The sequence below is a fragment of the Tachysurus fulvidraco genome, chromosome 23 (genome assembly GCF_022655615.1).
Source record: "Tachysurus fulvidraco isolate hzauxx_2018 chromosome 23, HZAU_PFXX_2.0, whole genome shotgun sequence".
In the NCBI taxonomy this organism is placed as follows: Eukaryota; Metazoa; Chordata; class Actinopteri; order Siluriformes; family Bagridae; genus Tachysurus; species Tachysurus fulvidraco.
Genome location: NC_062540.1, coordinates 5,008,578 through 5,029,226, shown reverse-complemented (window position 1 = coordinate 5,029,226; position 20,649 = coordinate 5,008,578). Strand labels below are relative to the sequence as shown.

At 37.5% G+C, this 20,649-nt stretch overlaps 2 protein-coding genes across 3 annotated transcripts; one reads left to right on the top strand and one right to left on the bottom strand.

The window, feature by feature from the left end:
- Position 1: 1 nt before the first annotated feature.
- Positions 2-8,414, bottom strand: gdi1 (GDP dissociation inhibitor 1). The gene is made up of 11 exons (XM_027144577.2): positions 8,167-8,414; positions 6,357-6,464; positions 6,070-6,169; positions 5,688-5,822; positions 5,360-5,558; positions 4,426-4,557; positions 3,973-4,072; positions 3,528-3,699; positions 3,069-3,213; positions 1,773-1,827; positions 2-1,693 (listed from the first exon to the last, which is right to left on the bottom strand). Exons 1-11 carry the CDS (start codon positions 8,209-8,211, stop codon positions 1,541-1,543), a joined length of 1,344 nt encoding a protein of 447 aa, XP_027000378.1. The 5' UTR covers positions 8,212-8,414; the 3' UTR covers positions 2-1,540.
- A 2,079-nt stretch (positions 8,415-10,493) lies between these two features.
- On the top strand, positions 10,494-20,589 carry atp6ap1b (ATPase H+ transporting accessory protein 1b). Of its 2 annotated transcripts, XM_027144576.2 has the most exons (10): positions 10,494-10,649; positions 12,055-12,181; positions 12,648-12,722; positions 13,128-13,318; positions 16,412-16,443; positions 16,519-16,604; positions 17,145-17,386; positions 17,474-17,524; positions 17,641-17,878; positions 18,984-20,589. In XM_027144576.2, exons 1-10 carry the CDS (start codon positions 10,525-10,527, stop codon positions 19,188-19,190), a joined length of 1,374 nt encoding a protein of 457 aa, XP_027000377.2. In that variant the 5' UTR covers positions 10,494-10,524; the 3' UTR covers positions 19,191-20,589. The 2 variants fall into 2 exon arrangements, with proteins under 2 accessions (XP_027000377.2, XP_047662898.1); XM_047806942.1 differs by having other exon boundaries at positions 16,412-16,604.
- Positions 20,590-20,649: the final 60 nt, after the last annotated feature.

The window sequence follows — 20,649 nt, the reverse complement described above, 5'->3', positions numbered from 1 at the left end:
AGTAGGTCAATTTCAATAAAAGCTACATTCACCAGTAAGATTAATGCAATTTGATCCAGTTTCCAATGTTAGTTTTTTTTGTTGGTCAGTTATTAATACACAAAGAGGAAAGAAGATGAAATTGTACCAGAGCGTGTGCTTATAGTAGCATAGTATTCGAACAGCATCACTGTGACACGTGAGACGAGATACCCATCAAAAACCATACGGGAGAGTGGGGTAAACAAAACAAAAAAACTGGAATGAACCCTCTGTGGGATTTGGTCATTTATAAATAACACAAGGAAAAGTCCTGTCTGAAAGTCCTGTTCCTTGTGTAATTTAACAAACGCTTCCATAACATAAAGGTTAAGTGTTTATAAAGTGTTTAATATTGAAGTATAAATCATTACTGTGACTGAGGAAGAATCACTCCAGCACAATTTCTATCAAAATGAACACAAAGAAAGAAGAGAAAGAAGACAACACACACACACACACACAAACACACCCACACACACACACACACACACACACACAAACTCCAAGTTTTTAGACCAGGGTCCAGCCTAGTTGAACAAACCAGAACACCTAGAAGATATACAAGTGTCAAACCACAACGGGGCAGGATATTTATTAAAGGTAAGATTCACATTACCGATGATTCATATACAAACTGATCCTGTTGTAGATCCTGAACACGGCGTCTACTCAGGCAACGGAAAAATTACGTTCATGGCTTTTAAACTCCCAATTCCTTACTGCATATGCGGTCTCATACCCATCCGTTGACCAAGTGTTGAATAAGCAGAGGTGAAAGATGCATGCATGCGTACTGATAGTATACATTAAAGACTAAATCTTTGTTGAGATCGTTGAGGTCGGCGTCTTTTTGTTATGACGTTTAATGGGTGTGCAAAATCATCAGGATACAGCCTTGTCGATAACACACACACACACGCACACACGTTCAGCGAGCAGAAGGCTTTTAAATGCCATTCTTCTGTGTGTGTTCGTTTAACAATCGTCTTTTTAAAACGGTTCGGGAACTAAAAGTACTTGCAGTGTTTACAGTGATTTTACAAGACATCTTCTTGTTCCTAGTGTTAATGGAGTTTGTAAAGACACAAGGGCTGCTTCGAAAGGCATCGTTCATAAACCGAAACAACTACCAAATAAATAAGGCTCGGATATGTTTCACTTCGACACGAGAGAAGCTCGGAAATGACGCATACCGCGTTCACGGAAAAATGTAAGACCGCTTTGTGAAGGATGAGCCGGGGGGAACGTGAGCGTAAGAGCGTTGTGCCTGTGTGCTAAAATGTACAGAATTTAAAAAAAAAAGAGCTGAGAGAGCGAGGATGAAGCAAGGAGTAAGACAAGTAGAAGGAAAATTTAGAACAGCTGAACTACATCCACAGCCTGGTTTGTTTGCTACAATCCTGCTTAACTGATACCAGCTACAAATCCTTTACTAATCAATCCCAAACCCCTCGAATCCATCCCACTCACAGCTGCCTCATCTACTGCCTTCTCCTCCTCTCCATCTCATCTCTCTCCCTCACTGCTCTTCCTCCCCGAAGACGTCGTTCTGTTTGCGCTTCATGTTCTCGAAGTCGAAGTCGCTGCCGGTCATGCGCTTGTAGATGTCCTTGATGTCATTGCAGGTCGTCTCGAAGTGAGTGGTGGCATCGTAAGACCGTGACGCGAAAACCTGCAAGATATAAAAAGGGTTAAACATGGGTTTAATTACTCGGGTAAGGGTTTGAATGTATAAATACGTGAGCACTTACCTGGCTTTCTGACCCATCATCTGTCGGTTCGTACATGTCACTGATAGCCACGAACCTATAGAATAACAACAGGATGATAAACATCAAATATTACTAATAATAGCTGTAAAAGCTTTGTTTCTAAAATATCGTGATTGGATAATAATTCACAATGAACTATCGTGTAACTTTAAAATCATTTTGACATAAAGAATAAAATATGAATGGAAATATTCCTTATACTAATTAGCAGCACTACAAGCAGTTACACATTACAAATGACATTTAATTTCCTATTAGGTATCAAAGTGCTTTACAGTACATGCAGAATCGCAAATTTAGTATTAAAATTCTGTCGAATAAAAATAAACGATACTGCACACAACGAGGATGAAACTCAGATTTACTTTCATGCTTTTTTCTTAACACTCGGAGAGGGACTGAACTTAATCTTGAATCTGTTGGGGACACAGGCTTTGTTGCTTTGTTTTTATATATATATATATATATATATATATATATATATATATATATATATATGTGTGTGTGTGTGTGTGTGTGTGTGTGTATTTACCTATGATACAGTAACAAGTAATAAATAATGAAAGTTATGTGAATGGAGTCTCTCACTTTCTCTCCCTCCCCCCTCCTTTTCTCCCCCCCCCCCCCCTCTCTGCATGGCCCCTGGTGCGCTTTGGGGGTATTATAAAGCACGAGCACTGCAATAGTGTGAGAGTTGATCAGATAACCAAGAACACTACTATGGGACACTGGGTGGTTTTGTATACAGCGTGAATGCGCTGGACAAAGTGATGATTAACCTCCCAGATGGAAAATCTGCACAATATTTAGTCCTGTCACTCACAATACCACACAGTGATCATAGTGCTATTGGCTGACGCTTTTATGCCATGTTGGAATAACAGAACTTTAGTGCTTTAAGGTAAATACCTTAAATTTAAAATGCCTATGAAGAAGTATTTGGGACATCTCAGAGAAAAGACGGTGGTTTGATAACACTATTTATTTTGACAATATAAACATTTGTATGAATAAAAACAAACCGTTTTGATTTATTTATTGTGTGTGTGTGTGTGTGGGGGGGGGTGTTACTGTATTTCTAGAATTTTCTATATTTTTTTTATAGAAAATATAGAAAATGTACCAGATATAAATATAGAATGTTCTTTTTTTTGTCCAAACACCCTGAAAAACCCTTAAACTCTTCCTCCTTTGTAGAAATTAAAGCCACGGTTTGTGATGTGCCTTCATGTAGAAAAGTGTACATGAGAATTAGTGAGTATGCAGACGACGTACTTTTGGTCAATGGGCTCCAGCAGCTCGAGTGCAGGTTCGATCTCGGCTTCAGGCTCGGCGGTTTCCACAGTGGTGCTCACAATAGCGATGTACTTGCCCTGGGCCGCCACGTTATGGGCGTAGGAGATCATGCACACGTAGATATCTGCGATCATAACAACAACGGTGCATTCTGTCACAGTACATAATATTCCAAATACTAATATTATTAAGCTGTGACAAGCATGATAAAGTAAGCACCACCACCCTCTAGTGGTGTTACTGTGTAATTACAACATAGAAAATTCAGAATCAAGGATACAGCAGCAATGTGGTGTAACCTTAACATTTCTTTTATGATATTAAGAATGAATTTACTATAAATGTTAATTAAACAGAATAAATAGGTCAAATTAAATGCTTAAATGCACCGATATAGAAAAAGAGATGAAGCCAGGCAGGTGTTTGTTTAGCACTGACCTGACTTGCGGTTCACTTGGTTCTGCGGAATGATGATCTGACACGAGTTGGCATCGTTAGTGTTTTTTATGGGATGGCTGAGGATGCAGATGACCCGAATCACCTGGCCTGCTTTGCGCATGCGATCAGGGATGTAACTGGGATCACAGATCAGCTGCTTGCATCGTGCGACCTGAGAGGAAAAAGACAAACTATTGACTTCACCTCGATAAAGACGGCAAATTTTACTCATATTAACCTTTACCCGAAAACGTCGAAAAGCATACATTTTCAGTTGCCTCACCTTTCACTGTAAATGTCACAGCTAAAGCATAAATATTGGTACCCTCTGAGACATTGCACAGTAAACTGGAAATGGTCAGGTTTCCAAAGAGTTTTTCACTTATCCAGAAAATATATTTTATTCAGCAATTAGATAACTAAGTTCACGTAAACCGAAGATTACCTCTCCTTCAGATTTTACGCCAATGACATGGCCGCCCTCCATGACAATCTCGTCCACTGGCTTGTTAAGCATGTAGGTTCCTCCATAAATAGCACTTAGCCTGGTAACACAAACACAGAACAATAAAATGGATACTATACCTTATAGGTAATGCCTAAGAATGCTGCTCTAATCATAAAGACTGCCGAGCGCATCCCAGGACTTCGTTTTGATACTTGTTTTATCGTTTCTTACTATTTGAAAATAGATGAAACAGATATAGAAACTTAATTATTTCTAACACCGCTATCTAGTGTCACACAGCAGAGGTTCCCTTTTCAGTCTGGTTCCTCTTTAGGTGACTTCCTCATGTTGTCTAAGGAAGTGTTTTTGTGTGTGTTGGAAAATCACTAACCTCAGGAACCATGTCGATGTTTAAAACGAATTAAGGTGATGAAGGTGTGCTGTTCTCACCTGGCAAAGCCCTGAGGCAGTTCCCCCAAGCCGTACAACGGATACAGGTAAGGGCTCTTCCCGTAACGGGCCAACGATTCGCTGTACAACTTGATGCGGTTAATAGTCTCCAGGCATGGCTGCTCAAGGTAACTGTGAAGAGAAAATCCTGATGAATATGATATATATGAGGTAGAATGTTAAAACGGTGCACTGGTTATAACAAATATCAACAAAATGCAACAAAAAATTGGCAAAATATTAAACTAATTGATTTTCAATAACAAGCAGTTTAATATTTTGCCATTTTTATTTGCATCTTAATACAATGCAACTACAAAGGTTGTAGCAATTGCTTAGCTTCTATCTGCCAACCAATCATCATCCAGGATAAACCTAAACATAGATGGCCAATCACAGGGTCTGAAGGAAGTCGGTACTGAGGTTCTCCTCCAAGTCAGACACCAAAGAAAACTTTAATTCTAAGAGTTTCACAATTACTCAGTGAAATGACTCAAATCCTCATTCTGAGTCTTTTCCCTTTTCTGTTCTTTGCTGGAAGGCTAATGTTATTCTCACCGATTTACCTCAGACAAAAGAACGGTGTAGTTTTCATAGCTCAGCCATGTCACAACAGTGCAACATCAGTCTATAAACTAGTTCAATGGGGTGAGAGTTCAAATCCTAGGACCACCAAGATGCAACTGCTGAGATCATGATCAAGGCCCTGAAGTGCTGTTATATAAATGTTGTTCTGGATGAGGGCTTAAAATATCTTAATTCCAAAAATACTTCTGTTCACATTATAATGATAGGATTATTATTATTATTATTATTATTATTATTAATATTAATAATAATAATTATTAATATTAATAATAATAATAATAATAATAATAATAGTAAGAATATTAGTAATAATAGTAATAATAACTGTCCTAAAACCAGTTCATACTCGTCTGTTCTGTAGAGAGCCAAGGCGTGTCCGGTGAAATCAACAACATCCTGGCCCAAGTCAAACTTCTTATACACCTCTCCCATTGTTGTCTGCTTGGGATCGACGCCCTCAAAAGTCTTCGGGTCATTCTCATCAAAGTTGGCCACGAAAACCAGGAATTTCCGGAAACGTCTCTTCTCAAACATTCCCATTAGATCTGAGGGAAGCGGATGACAGAACAGTGTGCATGGGTGCCGGAGTTTAATCAGTGGTTCCTACATGACATGACATTACATTTATATCCAGCGAACACTTCACAGAAGTCAGTGTGGAAAATAGAACCTACTGGATGCCAATGCTTCAGTCTCTGTCGAAGGGACTTTGTAGATCTTTCCCCCTTTATATACAAAGCTTCCTTCCACCACTTTGAAGTCCAAGTATCTGGTCACCTCAGTGTACAACAGCATCTTAACCAACTGCCCTGTAGATAACACATTTCAACACCGTCTGAGCAAACTTGAACATATAGAAGTCAAATTATAAACACAACAAGGCATGCTGTTATATGAAAATTGTCAGTAACCGTGTGGTCAATAGCCGGCCATGTGTGAAGATAATCTAAACCTTCTGATCGATCAGATTCATCAGCGTTTTAATAATAATTCTAATGTGTGAGTTACGTTTTGAATGCAATTATGTTAGACCGTTTAAAATGGCTGCTTTGTTACCATTAGCCATGAGAAATTTAGGGATGAGGTCGACGTTCCAGTCTCGTCCCCGACCCATTGACTCCGGAGGGCTATCTGGGAGCTCAAATCGCTTATAAAGCTGTGAGAGGTAAATTAAAAAGAAGGAAAGATTGTCAGTTTACTTTTTGCGCCTACTGAAATACTATGCTAATAATAATGACAATCGTGCTTTTTTTTAATACTTAATATGTGTGATTAGCTCGAATGAAAACAGCTTGGGACTGGAGATTTAGTAGGCCGAGCGGATGGAAAACGTGTATCCTCACCTCCTCCAGAGGAGTGATGGAGGAACTTTCACCTCCATAATATGGGTTCCGATCCATGTGCAAAACTTTCTTTCCGTTCACCGACATGATCCCGGAGAGAATGCATTCCTAAAGAAAACAAGTAGTAGTACTATTGTTATTAACACTGGAATTAATACCGTTTAGGATTACAATTGCTATGATGGCTTTAATGACTGCAACTTTCACAAACCTGTTGATAGCTTCAAAAAAAAAAAAAAGACTTCATATTCAAATCAGGCTGAATTTCCTGGTTACATAATTGCACTGTTTTACCATATACTCGCTCATAAAGATAGGTTCCCTTTTGAGTGTGCTTTCCAGGTTTTTTCCCTCATAACTTCTCAGGGAGTTTTTCCTTCACACCTCTTCATCACCTCTGCCTTTGCTCATTAGGGATAAATTTATCAACTTTATATTTATATCCTGAATGGATATATTTGTGTATAAAGCTGCATCGGCCGTTGTAAAACGTTCTTTAAATAAAATTCAATTCTTCTGCTTCTTCTTCATCTTACTATTATTATTATTATTATTATTATTATTATATTGTAGTACACAGGCAATATTGTTTAACGATCAAATATGGTTGAATCATTAACATATGAATCTACTTTAATTAATAGCATTTTTCTATAAATAATAGGAGGATAAATTAATATTGTATTAACATTAATATATTAATATTTCTGGAAAGCTACTTTGAGATGTTCATTGTTCAAAGCACTATATACATACAACATAAAATTTTGCTGAATTATAAACAAACAAAACAACAAAAATCCTTATTGATTATAATTTAATTACATTTTTTTGTACTTTTAATTCATTTGAACTCCATTCATTATCTTATCAAGGTGAAAGGCTTAAGGCCTACGTTCTAATTCGCGCATTGCATTCTGGGATGCAGCTCCACCCAGTGCATCTTCATTACACACAGAGCTCAACGAATTCACTTGGTGGTTTTTTTTTTCGTCTATTTGTTTCTCTCTTTGCATTTATTGACCTGTATAACTATCGATTTTAATACCGAATTCAGAATAGTGCTTTTCCAAATGTCTCATACACGTGTTTTATTTATTTATTTATTTATTTATTTATTTATTTATTTAGGAAAAGTACATAATGGCTGAACCCCAAATGGCTCCACACTCCCTTCATGAGTTAAGTGCACTTGCTCGGAGACGAAATAATGCAAACCATCAAATATCAATCAATATTTTTATTTTTTTTTCTGTTTTGACACCTGATGCCCACAAATCAGAAGATTACTTCATTTATTTTTAAAAAAATCTCAAATTCTAATAGCTGCACAAGAATGCATTACATAAGTGAAACCAATATGCACTACTTTATAAACACGTATAAAATAAACATATGTAAAGAAATGCCGGGTAACGCCTTTATCACCGAATCCCACCGCCTACAATGATTGAGCGTTAATTTTTTTCCCATCCGCATTCCGACAAATCCCGCCTCCTGTCTTACGATTGGTTAGTAACCAACTTCTACAAACGGTCTGCTTATATCAGTCAATAGAAATCCAGAAACGTCGAAATTCTATCCAATTACTGCCTAGTAGGCGGGATTTGTCCGAATATGGGTGTGGAATAAAATAATGCTGGTCCTGAGGATGCGTCAGCAGCAATAGGCCTTATTGATTATCGCGCAGCATCGATTAAAAAAAGCTTTTCTCATCATATCTTATATAAACTTACAATTTAGGTGTAGGGTCCTGCAAAAAAAGCACAACCCTGACATTATGATGTATATGTATATATAAGGTACTCACTGTGAGTCCGGTCCCCAGGACGATCACATCATATTCCTCATCCATGTTGTATTACAATGTAGTTATCAATCCTTCGACAATTTTTAACAGGTGTCAAAATAAAGCAGCTTCCTTGGTTCAGCCTTAGTAGCCGTAAAACTGATGCTTTGCTGAGATCAGTGTGCGTGTTACAACGTGTTTATCACTGTAGTACAGCGCGAGCGCAGAACACCAGCAAAGATGGCCCTGACTACAGGGACCGACTTGTGTGTTTATGATCCATCCGCGTCGTGATATAGTCCCCAGTTCCGCTTTTTTGTGATCAGTGCGCGACATTTATGAATGAAGAATGACTTTTGGTCGTTTATTAAATCTAGTTTTTACATTGCAATAGTAGATGTTATGCATTAATACATATTGGCACCTTAATTTCTTGCTAACCCAAAGATGGGTAGGGTGCATCAGCCTCACGCATAATAAGGCGTAAAACGGATGTGTCCTTCCGCCATCTGCCTTGCTGGAAAACTCTTCCTTTTGTAACTGATGATTTCTACAAATTACAACACACAAACCTGTTGCTCATTTTTTTATTTAAATTTATTTTTTATATATGTTTTTATCATATCTTGTTTTATATATAATATTCACCCTCTTGTGTCAATTCATTATTTAATGAATAATATATAATATAATAATCATCTATTAAAATGCAAAAGATTCTACACTTTGTTACCTTAATCAGTCTCTTGTGTTGCCTGTCAAAGTATATTAGTTTAATTTTGGATATCTGTGTTATGATTACACATTGTCATGGTCAAAAGAAAATCAACCTTTCATTATGACAACTGTTATAACAGTGTCTGTGAAGGTTTCCTCTAGATAGATAGACATATTTAGATTTAGATACACCTTAATTGAGGTTAAGTGTAAATAAATGTGTTGATATGTGTGTGCGCACATTGTGATGGATACCTATCCTGGTACCGTTTTCATCGAGTTCTAGATCCAACCACATCCTGAAGACAGATAGATAGATAGATAGATAGATAGATAGATAGATAGATAGATAGATAGATAGATAGATAGATAGATAGATAGATAGATAGATAGATAGATAGATATATGAATGAATGAATGAATGAATGAATGAATGAATGAATGAATGAATGAATGAATGAATGAATGCATGAGGGATGTGGTAGCCTAGTGGTTAAGACATTGGACTACAGGTCAGAGGATCATGAGTTCAAATCACAGGTCCACCAGGCTGCTACAATTGGCCCCTGAGCAAGGCCCTTAATCCTCAATTGCTCAGTTGTATAAATGGTAATAAATTGTAAGCGACTCTGGATAAGGGCGTCTGCTGAATGAATGAATTGATTTACAGTAAACTTTATGATGACCTTCATTCTTTGGTTGCATTTTAACGCACATCGGTTACTCAGGACACCCCACCTGAACCAAGACCTATTCGTCTGACATGGCCCAGGTTCATGGCCCAGTACATTATTACATTATGACAACTGTTATAACAGTGTCTGTGAAGGTTTCCTTTGGGTTCTCTGGTTTTAGATAAATAGACAGATTTAGATTTAGATACACCCAAATTGAGGTTAAGTGTAAATAAATGTCAATATATGTGTGTGCACATTGTGATGGATACCTATCCTGGTACCCTGTCCATCGAGTTCTAGATCCAACCACATCCTGAAGACAGATAGATAGATAGATAGATAGATAGATAGATAGATAGATAGATAGATAGATAGATAGATAGATAGATAGATAGATAGATAGATAGATAGATAGATAGATAGATAGATAGATGGATGGATGGATGGATGGATGGAGGATGTGGTAGCATAGTGGTTAAGGTGTTAGACTAATGGTCAGAAGGTCATGAGTTCAAATTCCAGGTCCACCAGGCTGCCACTGCTGGGCCCCTGAGCAAGTCCCTTAACCCTTAGTTGTATAAATGGAAATAAATTTTAAGTGACTCTGGATAAGGGGGTCTGCTAAATGACATGAATTAATTAATTGATTTACAGTAAACTTTATGATAACCTTCATTCTGTGGTTGCATTTTAATGCCTCTGGGTAATTCAGGACACCCCACCTGAACTAAGACCTATTTATGTGACATGGCCCAGGTAGCCGTGACATTGCAGCCACACATTTGCTCATAAACTCGCCTCAGCAGACGCTCATGTGACAGTCGCTGTGAATCCCAAATAGAACCTTACTCCCTTTATAGGCGCACTACATAGGGGGCGACAAAACGGCTTCTCTGCACTTAGATAGTGCTCAAGTTGTCATAGCGATTTGACATTAGACCTCGGTGTGAGTTGTAGCTTTCATGTGACTTCACTTGATGTGAGGATGGCGGAAGTTCCCAGTCGGTTTAGATGTTCCTTAGCAATGGAGAAGTTTGCAGTTTTATTTGTATTTTCTTTATTATATACCTGCAGAGCACAGGTGCCTTTAATCATGTGGACCAGTAATGGGTACGTTTTGTATTTTAAATGTTTACTTTAATCCTGTTTTAACTAGTTTTACAACCTGGGCTAATTAGCAACATTAGCAGCCACAGTGGCATAAACATGACTTTTTATTATTATCTACTTACTTTAAACTAATAACTAATAACATAAACTAATGCTCATGCTCGTTGATAAGCCTGATAGCTTCTTCTGAGCCCCACACAAAGCTATGTGATGATAAATAACAAGTGTACGCCATTAGCTTTTAGCGAACATTTTTCTGTGTTGTTGTAACCTGTTATTAGTTGCCATTATTACAGAAACATGGTCTAAATAAAACAAACATACGTTTTGAACTCGCTTAGAACTTAAGACATTTAGTAAAGTGATGTCAAGTTACTAATTATTTGCATTAAATAATCAAAGGAATGATAAAATCATGACCCCTGAAAGAAACAGTAATGTTTATTAAATATAACATGATGCTATGACGTCACAATCTACTTACAACTTATATATAATCGTCAATTTGCACTAATACAATATTTAGGATATGACACTGAAGTCCTTAAGGTGCTTTAGCCTAATAGAAAATCTGATCATAGAAAATAAAAATGATCAGTATAAAACTTGGGATCTGTACACAATTTGGAAAAAGAGTATATTGTTGTTTTTTTTCTATAAGCCAATGGAGCAGAAGTGGTCATGCTCTGGAGTGGGAGGGATTCATGAACTCTTCTGTTTTCTGTCAATCACAGAGACTCAGACAATTGAACAAGTCTGGGAGGTCATGGACGTGGAAGAGTGTGTTAGTTTTGTGCAGTGATGCAGCAGGGTGAAAAGACGCAGTTGGCTGGCTTCAAATGCCTCAGAAGAGTAATGTACTGTCTACTGATGGGGGGGGAGCGACTTACATTTTTAAGCAATTAAGGGTTACGGGCCTTGTTCAGGGGCCCAGCAGTGGACCTGGGAATCAAACCAACACCGGACACAACTAGGCACAACTAGGCTACCACATCCCTGTTAATAAGAGGTGACATCATGGAGCACACAGTCGTGTTGAATCCAGAACTCTGCCTTTAATTTAAACTGACAATAACCAGGACAAAGAAAGTAATTAAGTAAGTTCAACAATAATTGTTGTTATTAAGGCTGCCTGGAATCAACATATAACCAGAGTTGCTCCATGGAGACCTTCAAGGACTCCTCAAACTGCTTTCGGATGGAATAAATCCCAAATTTACCAAAGTCACATGCTCGGCAGCTTCTCCTGATATCATACTACGTTAGACAAATGTGTTGACTATAAGAGGGTTCTACTCTTGTAGCAAAATTAAATCCAATAATGTCATATCGATCACTTCTAGGCAAGTATAAAATGACAGTAATATTGTCACGGGTCTCATCTAAGCTCTGCTGTTTTCTGCAGGTACACTTTGCCAACCCTGCTTGAACCATCAGCTGGCGAGGTCGTCTCCGGTGCGAAGTTGGCGTCCTATCTGAAAACGGCATTGCCAACTTCACCACGCAACGTGCTGCTGTTTTTACAGGACGAGGTGAGAAGAATGATCCTGACTCAACTGCACCTGCTTCTCTCAGTGTAGTGTGATGCTGAGTCTCACTTCCTCCTAGAGCTTCCTTAGGACACACCAGAATTGTCACATCTTTCCTTTTCTTAGAGGAACTGGATTATAACGACAGAGAGCATTACGTAACAATGGAAGAATTAAAGTTAGATCCGTTTTTTTTTTTTTTGTACTACAGCAGTGTTGAATTCTCAAATCTGACTGGTCAGAAGGTGTTGATTCATTTTTCCATAACAGCAGCTTGGACTAATCACAGTAATGTGCTTGTTCCGACCTTTTTCTTTAGTAAGAACTAATGAAAAAAAATGTATCCATTATACATAATGTCTGTAATTGTTCATATAGTGTACATGATTTAATGTTCAGAATACACACAGTGGTTCATCAACTTTATTAAAGCTATTCAATATGATTTAAACACATTTCTTCTGCGTAGTTAAGCATGGATGATTTCACAGCATATGGAGGTGTGTACGGCAACAAGGAAGACAGCGCCTTTGTGAACCTAGAGGTGAGGACGAACTTTATTCCATGTTTAACTGCTTTTTAAAAACGTCATTTAACCTGTATCTCATATCAGTCCTGAAAGCCTTTCAAAAGCTCGTTAATTGTTATTTTACGTTAAGTCAAGTTTCCCATTTTCAATAAAATAGCAATTATAAATGTCTATTACATTGTAAATGTAATTAGCAATTATAAATGTCTATTACATTGTAAATGTAAACATAAATCATATATGGATACATTAGTAGTATGGATATATAGTGTAGGTAATGATGGTAATGCCATGCTATACAGGTAAAGTACAAAGTTTGTCATTATTATATAAGCAGCTCCACCCACAATATTTTAGGAGGCAAAGTGGATTTTTTTGCATTTATTTGTTTGTTTGTTTGTTTGTTTGTATGCATTCCAGTCTGCATTGCAGGCATCTACTCCCATGGTGCTGCCAGCTCTGGCCTGGACTGCTGCCGACTCGGTCGAGAAGATCTTCCAGCAAGAGCTGGGAGTTCCAGCACTGATCACTGCAGCGTCAGAAGTCAGCCAGCTTCAGCTGAACACAGCACAGCCTTTGCTACTGATCATCAAGCTCCCATACACCGCTGGGTAAAGCACAGCATTGCAGAACAGATTTCTTTTGGTTCTAAAGCTGTGTACACACACACACACACACACACGTCCAGAGATCGCTGATTTTCAGTGAGAGCTGGCGTCATCCGTTTACATGAGCGACAGATGACCAGGTGCACCAGAAACATCTTGTATGACATGCTGCAGATATATGCTGCTGAATTAATACACACAGTTTTTAAGAGGGATGTGGTAGCTTAGCGGTTAAGGTGATAGACTTCTGATCAGAAGGTTGTTAGTTCAAATCCAAGAGCCACCATATGTCCACTGCTTTGGCCCTCGATCCCTTAAACGTTATTGTCATTGTGCAGAGCACAAGTACAGAACCAATGAAGTTAGTATCTAAACAGAAATGCAAATACAAATGTATATAAGTAATATATTTAATATGTAAATATACATTATTGAACATAGTGCAAGTAGTGAGGTAGAGTAGCAGAGACCAGCTCAATGCAAATAACTGGAAATATTACTATTAACTGTGTGTGTGTGCGCGTGTGCACAAAATATCAGGAGGCATAAAAACATTGTAAGTGTGCACGAGAGACTAGATTGTTCAGAGCAATGTTTTTTATTTTTATTTTGTACACATTATTTGGTCCATATAGGATGTAGTGATCAGCGTCTGAGTTTAGAGTTCAGTAGGCTAACAGCTGATTGTGCGGCAGCGAAGACTCCTGTATCATTTCCCAGATGTGAGAGGAGTAAATAGTACACGGTTGGGGTGAGAGGAGTCTTTGAGAATACTTCCCTGCTTAGGCAGTGTTTGTGGTGAATGTCTTTGAACGAGGGAAGGTCCAACACCAGTGATGTATCGGGCAGTTTTCACTACCCGCTGCAGGGCCTTCTGGTCTGAGACAGTACAGTTGTTATACAGCACTGTGGTGCAGTTTGGAAGAAAAATAATGCAAATGCTGTAAATGTAGTGTAAGTGGAATGAAAGTTGTGCCAGCCACTGATAAACTATGAAATAAAAACACTGTCAATAATAATTGTACGTAATTCAAAGCATTTGTGTGTAAATTTTAATTTAGTTGTGCGTAATTTAAAACTATTGTTTTACAACTGTCAAAAATACGTCATCACTTTCACAGGCATTACTATCCGAGGGAAGATTAATTGATTCCACGAAGTGTGCATGCGCCCCGCCCTCTTCCAAACCACTGGTGCCGAAATGGCGGGTTAGTTTTCACTAATAACAGAGAATTTTGTGCTAACACTTTAAAATAATGTTTTTTTATTTTATGTTTTTCTTTCTTTTATTTTATTTCTTGACTTTTACAAGGCATTTGATACTGTTGAACATACTTTTTTATTTGAAATCTTAGATTTTTTAGGTTTTGGGAGTAATTTTTGTAAAATAATTAAGATGTTTTATACTGACATATAGTTCTGTATCCATGAATAACTCCTAGGTTTTAGGCAGGTATGCCTGATTTCTCCCAAACTGTTTATTCTAGCCACTCAATCACTTATATTGCTCATTAATCATAACCCCGATTTGCATGGGATCTCAATATTTGACAAGGAATTTAAAATTAGTCAATTTGCAGACGACACAGCAATCCTTTTAAAGAATAAATTCATGGTTGATGTTGCCCTAAATTCAGTCTCGATTTTCTCTAAAGCTTCAGGATTAACCTTTAATATTAAAAAATGTGAGCTACTTCCCATTCACTCATCAACGGACTCTATCATCTCTTCAATTGAGGTTGAAGACGAAGTGAAATATTTAGGAATAGTTTTATCTAAAACTGCTATTAGAAGAGAAGACGTTAACTTTTCTAACCAGTTAATAGATATGAGGAAATCTTTGAGCCGCTGGCTTACCAGAGATCTCACTATTAGAGTCACTATCTCACTATCTCACTAGTAGAGTCAATTCATTATATTAAGAAATCACTATGTGAGATAGTGACTCTAATTGTTTGTGGAATTTTGACAACATAACGGGAATTTTGGTCACCTCAAAATCACAATGCAAAAGAAAATCAAGCCCTCCTACTTGTTTAAATAGATTTCTAGGTATGTGAAACCACATAGAATCTGGTTGTGATAGATATGTTTTCAACCAGTTAATCTTGAATGTCCCAAACATTGCTTCAAAATCTGATGCTTTAATACCACTCATATCATAGTCATTGTCTAAACTTTAAAATAATGGTCTGTTGGTGACGAGTGACTATGCAGGAAGTAATAGGCACTGCATTAGCACTGAGCTTAATACTACTAACTAATATGGAAGCAAGATGAACTGTTGTGATTAGTAATTAAGTGGTTCTTTATTAATTTATCATAATTAGCAAGGTGTTCTTAATCAGGATATTTTTATTTGGTAATTTGCCTTGTAAAAGTCAAGAAATAAAATAAAAGAAAGAAAAACATAAAAAAAAAAACATTATTTTAAAGTGTTAGCACAAAATTCTCTCTGTTATTAGTGATAACTAACCCGCCATTTCGGCGCCAGTGGTTTAAAAGAGGGCGGGGCGCATGCGTACTTTGTGGAATCGATTCATCTTCCCTCGGATAGTAATGCCTGTGAAAGTGATGACGTATTTTTGACAGTTGTTTCGCAGACCGTTTTCGTGTGTGAAAAAGAGGTGTTGTGAAAACAAGCGTTGTGTCTGTAAACTGTCGTGGCCGTAGATTTTGGGATCCAACTCTGCAAAAAACATAATTACGTACAATAGTTTTAAATTACGCACAACTAAATTAAAATTTACACACAAATGCTTTGAATTACGTACGATTATTATTGACAGTGTTTTTATTCCATAATAAACGCTATCAATATGGCTATCAGTAGAAGGAAAGCCACCTGGTGATGTCATAGTACAACGACTGAAGACTGGCAGCACATAAAATAACCATGTGTGTGTGAACATAGCTTCAGTTTATCTGGGATATTATGTTTTAAGCATTTTATGTGAAGAGTTCTTCTTTACCCTTCAAGATAAACAAACAAAAGACTCGAGATACAATATAACACTCAATATAAGCCTCAAACATAGTAATGAGGAACAATAAAGTGCAGCTTCTGTGTTGTTTGTGTTTTGCTCTGTTTGACAGCGCCAACTCAAAAGAACTTCTTAGGAAAAATGGTGAGTTGTCTCCTTTTCCCTCTACATCTGTAAAGTGTGTAATGTCTGCAGTTACTAATTGCCTTCTTTTGGTAGATGAGACCATTGGAAATGTCCTGACTGCACTGCGAGCTCAGAGTGTGCCTTACACCGCTGTATACACCGGCCTGAGACCTTCTCATGTAAGAGACAAAATGCTTGACACAGCCATAATTCAATCATAATTCAATCTCACTGCCTGCTTTATGATTTATATTCACTAATTCTATTCATTTAGAATAATTTTTTGTAATAATTCTCACGATCAGCTTAATTTAGAGGAACACATTTACACATCAACCCAGTTTGTTTCCAGCTTAATAAATGAGGCCCGGTGTCACAAAGCAGATCCCGATGTGTCCGATTTATAGCTGAGTTGTAGGAAAGACAGAGGAACCTTTCCTGAGTGACTCCAGATGAATGGGTCGTTACTCATAAAGTCCTCTAAAGCGTGCAGTATAATGTGTGATGTCGTGACTAAGAGTCTTGGGATGAACCCATGACAGTCTATAAGATCAGAGCAGGAGCTCTTAGAAAGTATACATCTACAGTATAATAAGATATAATAAAATAAAAAGGAACCACACCGTTTTGTATTTTTCAGTCTAACAGCATAATACCTACAGAGTAAAAACCCTACGTTCCTGTTTATGATTCACGCAATCTTGCCTTATTATCCATAGGTGATTCAGGACACGTCCACAGCTTGGGAATCAGCAGGACGCTCACTGCTGCAGGCGACACCAGATCCAGCTGTTAAACCTCCAGTGACTTTCAACAATACAGAAGGAAAGAGTTGTATCCTGCTCTGGGCCGATAAACTAAACGTCGCCTATGACAAGGGCGGGTTTTTTGATTTGGGTTCTCTTACTTTCAATGGCTCAGTCTCTCTAGACGGTTCTTCCTGTAACGAGACCGTATCCAGGTGAGCATTTTATCTAGAAGAAGAGAATATTATCATCTTTTATTTGTTTTGTGACAAAATATTAATTGACCTGTGAATGTGTTCCAGACTTGTCCTGAATTACCAAAATGTTCTGAGTTTCAAATCCTTCCAGCTTATGTGAGTATTCAGAAGGTTTGCCGGTGTATACTATGATGCGTTATCGGTTAAACTTTTGTTTGTGATGCAAATAAAAACATGTATAATTGTGGAAAAATCTCTGGTTCGACCTCCAGCTTCTCCATGCGCAAGATCTTCTTCCCCGTGTCGGCTCGTAACTGGACGGTCATGGAGCGGGTGCAGCTGAACTACGACGGCGAGACGGCCAACTTCAATGGCAGTCGTGGAATCTATTCTCCCGCTGAATATTCCTTCCACTGTCAAATAGTGAGCAATGCACAGAGCGCACTACTGGTACCACGCACTCTGACAGACAACGCCACCCGCTGGAGCATCCTCTTCACTGACTTCCAGGTACCTTCACACTCCGTATCAGCACTGTCCTATGTGTCTTGCATGATCCTCAGATGTTCCCGACATCACTTCGTATTATAATCAACATGGTCGAGCTCCTGTCACATGATCGTGACTCATCCCTACCTTCCTACATTCCCTGTCATACTTTTAAGCCCTTGGTTCTCAAACTATGGCCCAGGAATGGATCTTTTTTCATTTCATTTCTTTTTTGTGTGTTAAATCAGTAGGAATTAAAGTCCACTGTCATCTATATATATATATATATATATATATATATATATATATATATCTATATATATATATATATATATATATATATATATATTTATATACACTAGTCCTATAGTTTTTAGCCAGTTTTATTGCTCATGTGAATTGAATAGTTTTAATCCAGTCCTCACTTTATGGATGTTCTGTTGGTGGAACGTTCTAGAATAACAAACTCCACGGCTCCAAAAAATAACCATTTGAATAATGAGCTTCATAGAAAACTCCTTAATTTCCAGCAGAAAACAAAGCACCCAAAAAAAATGCAGAAATGTGTTGGACACACTTTAGCACCACACCCTGTTTTACTGTATTGTGAAATCTGAAGAATTTCATGGCTAAACTAGTATTTTTAGAGGAAAGCATAACCTTCAGTAAAAGCGAAATAAATGAGAATTGAATCAGTCCATCTGGGCAGTCGCTTTAGATTTCTTCTGAACAGGCAAAGTGATCCTTAATTTCCTGTTAAACTCTTTTATTTGATGAGCAAGTGCAGTAATGTATCTGTATGTAACTGGTTGTTTTTGTAGCACTGCAGTCCCAGGTCAGGGCCTAGAACTAGAAAATCTACTAATTTGTATGTAATCAAAATGGCAGGCAGGTTCTGTTCCTGATTTACAAGCAAGTTTAAGCTTTGGACAATGCCTGCAATTATTTTTTTCTTAAGTGTTTTTTTTTTGTCTTTATAGCTTACTTTGTCATTATTAGCCAATAATAAGCTGAATTTGTGTTTGTCAGATTGACTGACTGAATTCCTTTAGCAGCTTTGGAAAGCTTTTCACTAGAGAAATCCAGAAACCTCTCATTTAATTAAACACTGTACTTTCTGAAACAGATCCAGGGCTTCAACGTGACAGGGAATTTCTCATACGCCAGCGACTGTGCCAGTTTCTTCACACCGGGAATCTGGATGGGGCTGCTCACTTCTCTGCTCATGGTATTCATCCTCGCCTACGGCCTGCACATGATCATGCAGCTGCACACCATGGACCGCTTCGACGATCCGAAAGGCCCGAGCATTTCAGTGCCTCAGACAGAGTAATTCGAAGCCAAACTATTACTTTCCGGTGTTTGATTTTTGTTTTGTTTTGATTGTGCTGACCTCGATTGGAAACCTGTTTTCATTCCACGTTGTATCCTGTCATCAGCGCTACAGCCTTGTGCTGTTTCAGGTAGTTTATCACTTGGTTTTGCTGACGTTTGTTACAGAAAAGTAATTTCCCTTTATGATGTAAGTATTCATTGTATAAAATAGTTAGCTGTTCTCTTAATAGTTTTCTATTGCCTTTCTGACACTGAATGTCTTCTACAATGACGAGTTGTTTTTCATAAGAGTTGTAGCACTTGCCAAAAATGCCATAAGCCAAATTTACTACTGAAGTAAAATGCCTTCAGTTTTACTTTTTTTTTTTTTTTTAAATACTACAGAAGTGTCTTTTAGTCATTAATCTCTGTAAAGAGCTGATGTGTAGTACTAAATCTTCCCTAAACTTCCCACCTTCTTTCACATCCCTGAGTTATAGGAGTGGTGTTCAGTTAGACAAAACTAAACAATGGTGTGGTGGTGGGATGATGTGTTACACATAACGGTTTGGTTCCTCACATAACACCACGTACCAAATTTTTCTTCCTCTCTTACTACACGAGTTTGTCAACGCAAATCAGTTTTATTTATTTATTTAAAAAAATTTAGTTTCTAGTTACACAAAACTTTTGTTTGACTTATTTTATGTGGCTTCCTTCAAGCCCTCCATTCTGAACAGATACCTAAGGCTGCTTCTGCTTTCTACAAATCACTGACACTGGAGACTCTTCAGATCTGCTCAGTCATTCACTATATTGTTATCTATAGAAATGATCATTTGAAACAAGTTCATTCTTTAAACCTGTGATTCGTATCGCAGCCGACAGTATTGACTGCTATGATTAAAGACATCAATGCTGTAGTCTAAACCTCAACATTACAGTACTTTTATTAAGTAGAGTCCAAACCCTTAAAAATCCTCCACAATCCTGATTTTGTGCAAATCTGAAGATGTGTCTCTTTCACCGCTCACATGTGGTTCATAGAGGAAAGAACTGTTCCCTGAAGGTTTACACATTTGTTCTTTACTGCTAAAAGGCTGTATATAAATAAAAATAACATTTTTATACCTTATAGTAATGAATTCAATTTCTACAACTTCAACTTATGGGTTTCATTCTTACGGTTAAATTACAAATAAATCACATAAGTGTAAGAGTTGAATAAGTTGAAGTTGTGTGATCCGATTAAATTTATTACTAGAGAGAAAACAATTACTTTTTTCCATTTTATAAAGAGTTCGTGTTTCCTAACTGCAGGATGTGTAATTTAATGAACGCTTGTATGTATATTTGTGCCATTTGAAGTGCTACATGGTCAAAAGAAGAATGCTGATGAAATAAATCTATTTATAAATTAATTTGGATCATTTTTTGGTGTGACAAACACAAAAAAACCCCACACCGTTCTGTACTTG

Bases quoted from the DNA above. Each gene is read 5' to 3' on its own strand.
- atp6ap1b (XM_047806942.1), top strand. From the start codon at position 10,525: ATGGCGGAAGTTCCCAGTCGGTTTAGATGTTCCTTAGCAATGGAGAAG. The intron at 16,605-17,144 runs GTAAGAGACAAA...TATTATCCATAG, and splicing joins CCGGCCTGAGACCTTCTCAT to GTGATTCAGGACACGTCCAC. The intron at 17,387-17,473 runs GTGAGCATTTTA...AATGTGTTCCAG, and splicing joins TGTAACGAGACCGTATCCAG to ACTTGTCCTGAATTACCAAA.
- gdi1 (XM_027144577.2), bottom strand. From the start codon at position 8,211: ATGGATGAGGAATATGATGTGATCGTCCTGGGGACCGGACTCACA. The intron at 5,823-6,069 runs GTAACAAAGCAG...TGTTATCTACAG, and splicing joins TAAATTTCTCATGGCTAATG to GGCAGTTGGTTAAGATGCTG. The intron at 3,214-3,527 runs GTCAGTGCTAAA...TTATGATCGCAG, and splicing joins CCAAGTGAACCGCAAGTCAG to ATATCTACGTGTGCATGATC.